Source organism: Mandrillus leucophaeus, unplaced genomic scaffold (assembly GCF_000951045.1).
Source record: "Mandrillus leucophaeus isolate KB7577 unplaced genomic scaffold, Mleu.le_1.0 Scaffold27, whole genome shotgun sequence".
Lineage (NCBI taxonomy): Eukaryota > Metazoa > Chordata > Mammalia > Primates > Cercopithecidae > Mandrillus > Mandrillus leucophaeus.
The window spans coordinates 6,223,894-6,234,881 of record NW_012102809.1 but is presented as its reverse complement, the minus strand read 5'-3'; the positions used below and the strand labels follow the sequence as shown (position 1 = coordinate 6,234,881).

At 47.5% G+C, this 10,988-nt stretch overlaps 1 protein-coding gene across 3 annotated transcripts in view; it reads right to left on the bottom strand.

Moving 5' to 3' along the window:
* Positions 1–205: 205 nt before the first annotated feature.
* Positions 206–10,988, bottom strand: part of FARS2 (phenylalanyl-tRNA synthetase 2, mitochondrial) — a 547,898-nt gene continuing 537,115 nt past the window's right edge. For all 3 annotated transcript variants that reach the window (XM_011984592.1, XM_011984594.1, XM_011984591.1), the window contains one exon: positions 206–498. In XM_011984592.1, coding sequence (XP_011839982.1) covers positions 360–498 — 139 coding nt within the window. In that variant the 3' untranslated portion in view covers positions 206–359. The remainder of the gene's footprint in view (positions 499–10,988) is intronic.

The following is a 10,988-nucleotide window of genomic DNA, read 5'->3' as shown; positions in this document are numbered from 1 at the left end:
TAGAATCTCTGATGTCCCTCTGTGTGGCTTCACTCATTACACGGGTGGAAGAGCCTGTCAGGCAAGAAATCATGCCTGGTGCTTAATGGAACCCAGGGACCAATTAACCATACTGAGCACCAACGCCAGTGGGCAGAGCACTTCTAAAAGGAATAGGAAAAGACCTTCCCTCTTTCCCCAAATAAAAGACAAATGCTATGTCAACAGCTTTTCAAGAGTGATCTTTTATTTTGTGAAAGTCCTAAGACTGATCCATTTATCAAAAGATGATTGATGCCCCAGTTCACAAACCGTATCTTCTTCTCTTTCAGCAAATCCTGGAGCCCCAAGAGAGCTGCAGCCTGGGTGAAGTGGTGACATCAGAACCTGCCCTCCACGCCCAACCGCTGGACTACAGCCTCCTGCAAGGCCTGGTGGATGTGCCTGACCTCTCTCTGGGACAAAGTCCGTTCCATGTGGCGGTAGGTGATGCGGTAGCAGTGGCTGGTCTTGTGCGTCCTATAGAGAGGAAGAGAACACAGGTGAGTGTGGGATGAACGAGGCTGTGCCTGAAGGAGCAGTGTGGCTTGCCCTGGCCAGATCTCCCCAACTGCAGTGAAGAACTGAGGTTGGGATCCAGGTACCACTTACTGCTAATAACCTGCATCTTTTACAGGGGGAGAAGGTGATAGTCAGGGAAACATTAACTTGACTAAAGGAGGCTGCTGGTTTCCACTGGACTGGATGTATCAAAGTCCCCTGGGGAGGACACTGACAAATTTGATTTCCTAGGCCACACTCCGGAGATTTGGATTCAGCAGGTGGGAGGTGGGACCTGGGCTTCTAAGCCTGTCCCAGGTTCCCCACGTGATTCTAACAAGCAGACAGGGTCAGGGGTCAACCCAAGTGTGCCTCCTTCATGTCATGGAAGGTAACTGTGTTTGTGAGGCACATTGCAGTATCAGCAAGGCTTGAGGCAAGGCTGAGGGACTCACTCTCTCAGCACCCCTGTTGGCAGTCCAGGAAGCATACAGGCCATATATGCCATGTATGTGCTGTGTAGACAATTACTTTAGTCTCTCCTTTACGACATAGGTGTTGACTTGGCTTGCATGGAACAGCTGAGTAATTCTGGAATACGTGGAGAGGACAGCAGTAGGGCCTTCTATTTGCATGGCAGGTGCTAAGACACACTGGTCAGTTGATCTCATGAGAAAGACCCCTGGACCATGAACTAGCAGGCCTGGCCCTGTCCCCAACCTGCCTCTCACTGGCTGTGTGGCTGGGTGTCTGACATCTCACCATCTCTGAATGCTCACATTTCTCTTCTATACAATAAGGGGACCTGGTCAACTTCAGAGCCACACAAATTCCTCTTTTCCCATCCGCAGCAGCAGCAGCAACAACAACAACAACAACAACAACAACAACAGAGGCAACCTAATCCCTTCTTGGCCTTAGGGGAGGAAACGGAAACAAAGTGAGGGCTCCCAGGCAGATTCCTTTTATGATGCCATCAGCCAGCCCTTAGCCTAGTCAGGGAGACGCCATGTGCTTTCTGGCAGGTGAGACAGGGCTGGGCCTTCAGTAGTACCAGGGTCTTGAACAAATGGGCTTCTGGTGGAGCTGGCACCTGGGCCACTCCCACATAATCACGGGAAACTGGTAGTCCCATTGATGCCACCTGAGTCCAGAGCCTTTGCTTCCAGAGGCCTCCCGACGCTTCATGGATTGCTCTCACTGGGTTCTCTCCTCTTTCCTCTCCCTCTCCCTCATCTGAATGCCAGAGCCCTTGGCTGGGCAGAATATGCCTGGTGCGTGAGAGTCTGCCTCGGTCCTGGCCTCCCTAGTCTGCCCCTTCACCTCCCCTTCCAGTGTCTCCTCCCCTCTCCCCCGCTCTGGCTTGGTCATCTTTGTCATGCTTTTGTCCTTCCACTTTCAGGGAGGATAAGCTGCTACACTGTGCCTCACAGGGTTATGTGCATTTCAGCCAAGTATGCAGCCCCCATTTGGATCAAGCCACAGGAGGAAGTTACCACTGAGGGGCTGCGATAGGCAAGCTGGGCTGGGGGAGGAAGTTTTCTTTAGGGACTTCCTGGGGATTCCCGATAGCACATGGAGGCCTGCCCCATTCCCTCACCCAGTGTCAGCTGCCTGCTTTAGACCAAGGGAGAAATCAAATCCTCTCCCCACCTGGCTCCTTCTTTTTCAGTCCAGCTCAGGCCAATGGCTCTGCTCTGTGGACATTCCTCTGGGGTGGGGACCCTGACTCCTGGGGGAGGCACTGCTGCTCAAAGTGCCCCAAGGACCTCCCACAAAGTAGAGTCATCTTTTCTCCTCACTCTCTGCTCCTAACAAGAGTACTCCAGGTACCATGCCCACCTAAGCCTTTCAGGCACCAAAATGCAGCGTGACATAAAACCTGGCTCTGAGAGGAAAACAGAGGCTCTTCAGGAGTGGGAGCTTATGAAACCACATAGCCAAGACCCTGGCTGCCACCAAGTGCTGACCCATTCCATTCAAACTACAATTGTTCCATTTACAGTTACTTGTTTTTTGACAAGGGCACCAAGACCATTCAAGGGGGGAATGTCTTTTCAACAACTGGTACTGAGACAACGGGATATCTACATGCAAAAGAATGAAGTTGAATCCCTACCTCACACAACACACACAGACTAACTCAAAATATATTATATATCTCAATACAAGAGCTGAAACTATATCATCCTTAGAAGAAAACAGATAAGTAAATCTTCATGACCGCATAGACAAAACCTCCTTAGATGACACCAAAAGCACAGGTGAAAAAATAAAAAAAAAAGATAAGCTTGGAATTCATAAAAATTAGACATTTTCTTAATTCAAGGCATCAAGAAGGCGAAAAGGAACACACAGAATGGGAGAAGATATTTGCAAGTCATATACCTGATAAGAGATTTGTATCCAGAACATACAAAGAACTCTTACAACTCAACAATAAAATAGCCAACAACACAGTAAAAAAAGTACAAAAGATTTGAATAGACATTTCTGCAAAGATAAACAAATGGCCAACAAGCACATGAAAAAATGTTCAACTTCAGCCATCAGGGAAATGCAAATCAAAACCGCCATGAGATACCACTTCAGGCCCATTAGGATGCCCATTTTAAAAACAAAAGGAAAATAACAAGTATTGGAGAAGATATGGAGAAATCAGGGCCTGTTTAGAAATTGACAGGGCTCTGTAAATTATAAAGTGCTAATTGGGTGTGAGGTGAAGGTATCATTGTGGCAACTGTTATCACATTGTATTTTTTCACTGGTTCACTCTGGTTCCTCCCAGCAGAAGAGCTGGTAATACGGCACCTCTAAAAGTTATTGCCAATTGAAGATGGATGGGAAAAAATCTATTTTCCTATTTCTATGCACTCAGAAAAAGGTCTCTATAAGGATTCTTGGGATTCAAATAGCTTATACAGAGCATTTTGATGAGTTAGGTGTAAATGATTCATAAATACGTGGATTATGAGATAAATTCTCATAATACATAGATATGAGAGAAATACTATTTAGCAGAATGTTTGGTGATTCTGTTGAATTCAATAGAATAAAGTGAAAAGCAACCAGATTTGCCTTTTCCTAACATGAATGATGACAGAGAAGGCTTCCTTTTATTTTCCAGAAACTTCTGTGTGTAGCTTTCAGATGACAGGATATACTCCTGTCTTCCTTTGTCATGTTGGAGAGCTGAGAGAATGGAGCTGGCAAGTGGTCGGGGTGGAGGACCCCAGTCTCTCATTCTTGAAGAGTCTCCCCAGGAAAGCCACAGGCACATGGAGCTGAAGATTCTTGGAGCTCATCAGTGAACAGGTAAGAAAACTGATTCCTCAAGTGAAAGATGTCCTCAGCAACCAACCCCAAGTGTCTGGACTCTCCTTCTGCTGGTTCTTTTACATCACCCAAGGCAGTCTCTTTTAGACCAAAAGCTTTTCAGTCTTCCATCTGCCGTGACCTACACTGTCTCTCGGTAACAGCGGCAGCAGCAACAGCAAATATTTATGCAACAGTTTTATATATCAGGTACTGTTCTGAGGCATTCACGTACACCACCTCTTTTAAGTATCACAACCTCATTGAGTAAACAGCATTACTGACCCATTATACAGATGAGGAAACTGAGGCACAAAGCGCATAAGTAACTTACCGATGCTCACAGAGCTAATAAGAGAGTGGCAGGGCTGGATTCAAAGCTAAGCAATCTGGTGGGAATGTACAAGCCACAGTATGGTGGTTCCTCAAAAAGTGAAACACAGAATCACCACATAATCCAGCAATTCTACTCCTAGGAATATATCCTAGAGAATCGACAGCATGTGTTGAAACAAAAACCTGGCCAAGAACGTTCATAGCAGTGTTATTGACAACTGCCAAAAGATGAAAATGTCCATTAATATCTGTATGGACTGGCCGGGCACGGTGGCTCACGCCTGTAATCTCAGCACTTTGGGAGGCCGAGGCGGGTGGATCACTTGAGGTCAGGAGTTCGAGACCAGCCTGGCCAACATGGTGAAACCCCAACTCTACTAAAAATACAAAAATTAGCCAGGTGTGGTGGAGGGCGCCTGTAATTCCAGCTACTTGGGAGGCTGAGGTACGAGAATCGCTTGAATCCTGGAGGTGGAGATTGCAGTGAGCAGAGATCCCTCCACTGCACTCCAGCCTGGGCAACAGAGTGAGACTCAGTCTGAAAAAACAATTTTTTTTGGATGGATTAACAAAATGTGGTATATCCACACAATGGAATATTATTTAGCCATCAAAACGAATGAAGTACTGATACAGGGATAGATACTAGATGGATTGTGGATGAACCTCAAGAATGGAAGTGAAGAAAGCCAGATGCAATAGAGCACATATTATACAATTCCATTTATAGAAGATATCCAGAAAAGGGGAATCTATAGAGATAGAAAGCAGACTGATGGTTACCAGGGGTCGTAGGGAGAGACTGCCTCATAGGGATATGGTTTTCCTTTGGGGTGATGACATATTTTGAAACTAGATAGAGGTGATGGTTGCACAACACTGTTCTTATTTAGTATACTAAATACCACTGAATTGTACGCTTTAAAAAATGGTTAATGTTATGTAAATTTTTTCTCAATTGAAATAATAAAAACTAGGAAATCTGCTTTCAGAGCCCAGCTATTAACTGTCACCCTCTTCCTTTAATCCCAACGTCCTCTAAGAAGTGACAAGGTTTGCAAGTTATGGAGAAGAGTAATTTCTTTTAATTGTGCTGTTAAAAAAAAGACGGAATGAGCCCATGCTCCTCTCTGGTTCTGCCGTTCCACCAACAACAGAGGGCACAGCTGGAGAGGAAGAATGACTGTGAGTGGGGGGGCTGTGCCTGGGGCACAGATGCTTTAATGTCTTTCCTGCTTAAAGGGGCATTAAGAGGTGGTCTGGGAAGCCAGACAGCTGGCTGGGAAAATGAGAGGGCTGCAAGGGTAAGAAAGGAAGGGTAAGAGCATGGGGCCAGGGTGGGCACCACGAGGTTGCCACTGCCCTCTCCCAACTCAGGTACACTCATCAGCTCAGCAGGTCCACTCATCAGGACAAGAAACCTGCCCTGAAAGGAGAGAACAGGCTGCGCTGACTACCTGGAGTTTTAGAGGCAAATAAAAGTTCCCTTTTATGTACTTCACAGCTTCTACTCATAGGCAAAGTAAACGAGATTGCCCATGACTGAGTCTGAGAGGTCAAATTCCATTATAAGGAGTTTGAAGAGAGATTCTAAAAAAATTTTTTTTGGTGCTACAATTTCATTGCATTGGGGTATTGGCTAAAATGAGTTGGTCACTGGATACAGTTTGAATTTTTGAAAGATTTTGGTATAGGAATCTTAGAATGTTTGAACCTCTGGAGCTTTGATTGTCACCAGTTTATTCATAGATTCCTTTAGTTATTCAACAAACAGCATGTTCCAGTCACTGAGCTGGACACAGATAAGCACATGAAGGGGATCCAGTATCTGCCCGCAACCAGCTCACATCCGGGAGTTAGCAGCCTGCTGAGGTCCTGCAGCAACCCAGGAGCCGGCTGAGCAGAGGACCGTCCCCGAGTACGCCCATGACAGCAGAAGGGGCTGGTACTTGCTTGGCAGTGAAGTCAGCCACATCTCACCCCACGTGGAACCTCATGTTCTCCTGAGATTTGCTCTTCAGTACATGATTTTTCCCACCTCCCCGAGAACACTGACATGCACGGTTTGTCTAGTACAGTGCGGCACTACAGGGCGCACCAGAGGGCTTCAGATTATCCTGCCTGCTAGGAGCTTACCTCTTGAGAGGGGCAAACAGAATATAAGACAGCTCACGCTCCCTGCCATTGGCAGGTGATGAACGATGCCATGGTACATGCTGCGCCCAGGGCCCACCTCTTCCACTCTCCCACTGCCGCCCATCAGCTCCCCTTCTGAGAGATTCAGCCTGGCTCTGGAAGCTGCAGACATGACTCAAACTTATCCTGAACCTTACTTTCACTTGGATCCTGGTCCCTGCTCCAGTGTGACTGCCACCTAACTTTACCATCCTGTACAAGAGTAGCTGCTTGTGTGGAAGCCGAGAGCCAGGGCCAGAGGGGCAGCCCTGCGTGGGCCGATGGGAGAGCTGGGCTGGACAGCAGAATGCAACACCACAGAGCGGATGGCGAATTTTGATGCCGCCTCCTACCGGAGCCCTTGGACCAAAGACAAGGATGTACAGGTGCTCAGTATAGTCAAGGCTGGATCAGTGAAGCATTCTCAAAACTATAAATGTTAAAAGGGGTCCCTCCCCAGCGCTTTTTTTTTTTTCCTGATCAACTTAAGTGATACAACTAACAAGTACCAAAAGTACTGCCAAGAGCGTCACTGCTCTCCAGTTCAAAGTGTGCCAAGAGGAGATTTTCCAAAGAGCTCAGGGCTCTCAAGCCTTACTGGAAAGCTGGCACAAAGGGTCAGAGTGTTAGCGAGGGTTGGAATTCCTCTATCATACAACCCCTTGGTTTACCCTGGCAACCAAACAGGCTCTGAACTCAAAATAAAACCTTTCCAGGGGATCCAGCCAAATCCCAGCTCCTGCAACATCCACAATAGTCTGCTTCTCCATCTGTGACAGAGCAGCGACTTCATGTTCTTGGATGATGCGCTCGCCACCTCCCAGAATAGATCACATACGACCAGCAGTCACTGCAGCTGCCATCTATTCATGCAGGGATTACTCAACAGGAGAGAAGATGCTGTCACGGGGCAGCTTCCATTTTCAGAGTCACAAACACTGGGTTTCCCCGGCTCACTCCTCATCTGTCTCCTGCTTTTCTGATGCAGAAGCTCAGTCTGGAGCTGCCCACGTCAGAGGCACGGTGCATGGCTGTGAGGGTCAATACACGCAACGCTTTAGTGGGTGGGGCTGGACTTGCGCAAGAGGCACAGTATGGCAGGAGGAGGAGGAGGAGGAAGTAAGGACAAGTTCCATGGCCTCTCCTGAAAATATAGAACTGAATGGGCATGGTGGAGTGGAGAACCAGAGTTTGCAGCTAGAGAAACCGGGTTCTAATTCCCGCTCTGCCCTTTGCTATCTGTGCGACGCTGGGCAGTTTACGTCACCCTTCTTGCCTCAATAACTCCATCTGCAGGGTGAGCGAACAAAACTTGCTTTCCAGGGTTTGTGAAGGCTGAATGAGGGGGCATGGAGAGTATTAATACAGAGCCAGCCACCCAGAGTAGGCGCTGAATACCTACGCATCCGCCCCATCTTCCTCCTTTACTCCTGTGGCTTGCTGGAGAGTGGAATGAAACTGCGGGGGCGAGGGACTTGTATTTCTTCTGTTTCTTTTACCCTCGTCTGGGTTTGGACTCTGACTTTGGACTGAGGATGGGAAGATTCCTTCCCATGGAGCACGAATGCATTCGTTAGCTTTGGCTGCATCAGTGAAGTGAGGAGTGGAAGTCAGATCGGGCAGGATTTAAATAAGTGGTCTGGAAACTAAGTAAATCATTTTCCCCCTTTACCTTCCCTATGTTTTTTTAAAACAAAAAACAAAAACAAAAACAAAACAAAAGGGAAGAGAGGATGAAATTCTGATCATGAGACTTAGGGTCTGATGACTCTATATGGCTTTCCTAATGAACTGCTCTGGGCTTAATGCAAGAAGAGGACACAGGCCTGGGAGGCAGGAGGCCCGGGTGCCAGCCCAGGCTCCCGTGATGACTGTGTGAGTCTGGGTGAGTCATTTAACCTCTACTGGCCTCATTTTCGCCCCTAATGACAGGGGTGGAATAAACAGGCTCTGAGGCTCCTTCTGGCTCTAGAATCCCAGGAGTCACCTCAGAAGACAGAAGATATCCTTTTATTTTTATGTATTTATTTATTTGAGACATGGTCTTGCTCTGTCACCCAGGCTGGAGTGCAGTGGCACAGTGACACAATCACGGCTCACTGCAGCCTCGACCTTCTGGGCTTAAGCGATCCTTCCACCTCAGCCTCCTGAATAGCTGGGACCACAGGCGTGCACCACCACGCCTGGTTAATTTTTTGTAGAGACAGGGTCTCGCTATGTTGCCCAGGCCAATCTCACACTCCTAGGCTCAAGCAATACTCCAGCATTCCCAGAGCCTGCACCGGAAGAAAGGGCAAGGCTAGGATGGGTCCGTGATACGAGCGATGAGAGCCAGTGGGAAGCATGCTGGCCTAATGAGGGCAGAGTGCAGCCTGGCAGGGCCCACTGAGAAAGCTGTCGTGCAGGCCACGGGGCTCCGGCAGTAACAATGCTCTGGACGTTTCTTTAGCCCCTCCATCTATTCCCTTTGTTATTTCGCAAATACCATCCACGCACTCCCCAGAGGAGGTTCTCCTCCTCGTTCTCAGAAGGGTCTGTCCTGGGCCTGACGCTCCTGTGGGGCCGTTCTGAGTGGTGCCTCCCCCAGCTCCCAGCCAGCAAACACCAATGTTGCCGCTCCCTGCTGCTGCTGCTGCTGCTGTGCCTGTGATTTCCTCCCAGAGGGATTTCTGTTCCTCGGAGTCAGTCACAAGAAACCAGTCCAGATGGTTCCTCTGACAGTTATTGCCTTGGGAAAGACAACTCCAATCCAGGCCTTGATGGAGGCAGGGCCAGAGGCAGAGAGAGAGAGAGAGAGAGAGAGAGAAAGAGAGAAAGAGAGAGAGGGCCTCCCCCGCCAGGCCCAGCTCCTAGCCAGCACACGTCGGCAATGTAAGAGTTCCTTAGAGACACGCGTTTTGTAGGCAAGAAATGCTTTTTAACATCAAATACTCGCCAAGTCCTCAGGGATGTTTCAAAACACCCCCAGGTTTTTATTCCCATCACTCCCTGTGACTTCTCCTGGTACTTCCCAGTGAGTGTCTCCTGCCAAGCGCCTCCTGGGGGATGTGGCCGAGCTCCTTGGTCCTTGCGCGCATGTGTATATGAAAATAACTGCTCTGGGGAAATCTAACGGAATCTCTCATGGAGAGGCTTGGGATGCAGACGCGCCTAGCTCTGCCGCTTCTCAGTTACAGAGTCCTGGGCTGGTTCTTAATTTCTAGTCCAGGTTCTCCTTCTAGAATATAGATCATGAACTGACAAGAGCTTTTGAAGGAACTGAATGAAAAAAATGTATAGGTAAAGTGTTAAGTGTTGTTCAGGTTAATAGTTAACAATTGGTATTATCATTCAGGTAGCTGAAGGCTATAGCGTCCTTTACTTTGGCCCACACAGAAAGACCTGAAAGACCTTAGACAAATCATCTGAGCTTCAACCTCCTCGTCTGTATAGATGGATCACTGATATGACGCAGGCTACGACACAGATGAACCATGAACACATGATGTCCAGTGATTATTACCAGAAATGCAAGGTGGGAACCCACATTATATTGAAAAGCAAAACAAAACAGGCAACAGCTCACTGGTGTGCACACAGCAGGGGGCTGCAATGAGTCTCACGTGACTGGCTTCTGCCCTCCCCGATGGAGCATCTTCATGACTTCATTAGCTTAGCAACGAAGATACCTTGCCTTGTATACAAATGACTTTTATTTTTTATTTTTTTAGATCCTCCACTCATAATGCTATGGCAGAGTCGGGCCATATTTAACACATTCTTTTCAACTATTCCATTATCTTCGAAACCATCTTTCTACATTTCTAACAAGAAGCAATGTCTCATTTTACACGGATTTCCAAAGCCCTGTGCTTTTCGTTTGTGTGGAAAATTTGGAAGAGATTTTATTTTTCTCTCTGGCTTAGTCTGCAGAGCCAAAGTCAACAGAGCTAACTTTAACCGTGTACTGTTACAAGGCAGCCTCCCAATCGTGTCGACACTTTGGCGGCTGAGTCAGGTTACAGAAGATAAGACCTGTGTCAGGTGAAATGCTACGTTTCCAGCTCAAGCAACTGATCAGCACTGATTTGTTCTGTGCTGAGGTGGACACTGCAGGAGACACAAACAGGTAAACGAACTGCTTGATCGATCGATAAATATTCATGGAGTGGCTGTTCTGTGCATGACACAGTGGTAGTGTGAGGGGAACATGTATCTCAAAGTTACAGAAAGAAGGATTAGGCTATATTACAATCCACTTGGGGTCCATAAGACATTCATACCTGAAAAGATAGTCAACAGGATGAAGCTATCAATACTAAATGTTAAATAAATGGCATGGACCATAGACAACTTGGAGGTCAGCAAAGACTGGCAGAGGAGATGAGATTAGGTTTAGATGTTAAAGCACAAGTAGAATTTTAACAGGTGGAGAGAGAGTGCAGTCCAGTTGGCAAAACGTCACCAGAGGTACTGGTGGCAAGGGGCATTCATTGTATTACTTTGCCTTCCATTTCAACAAAGATTTGCTGAGTATATGTTCCAGGTACAAATGGCCCAATGGGGACCTCTTCAGAGGGTGCATGACCTACTGAAAGAGGACAGGCTGTGTACAATCACCGTAGGAAGCTGGCTTTGGCCATGGCAAGTCCACAAAGTGGTTC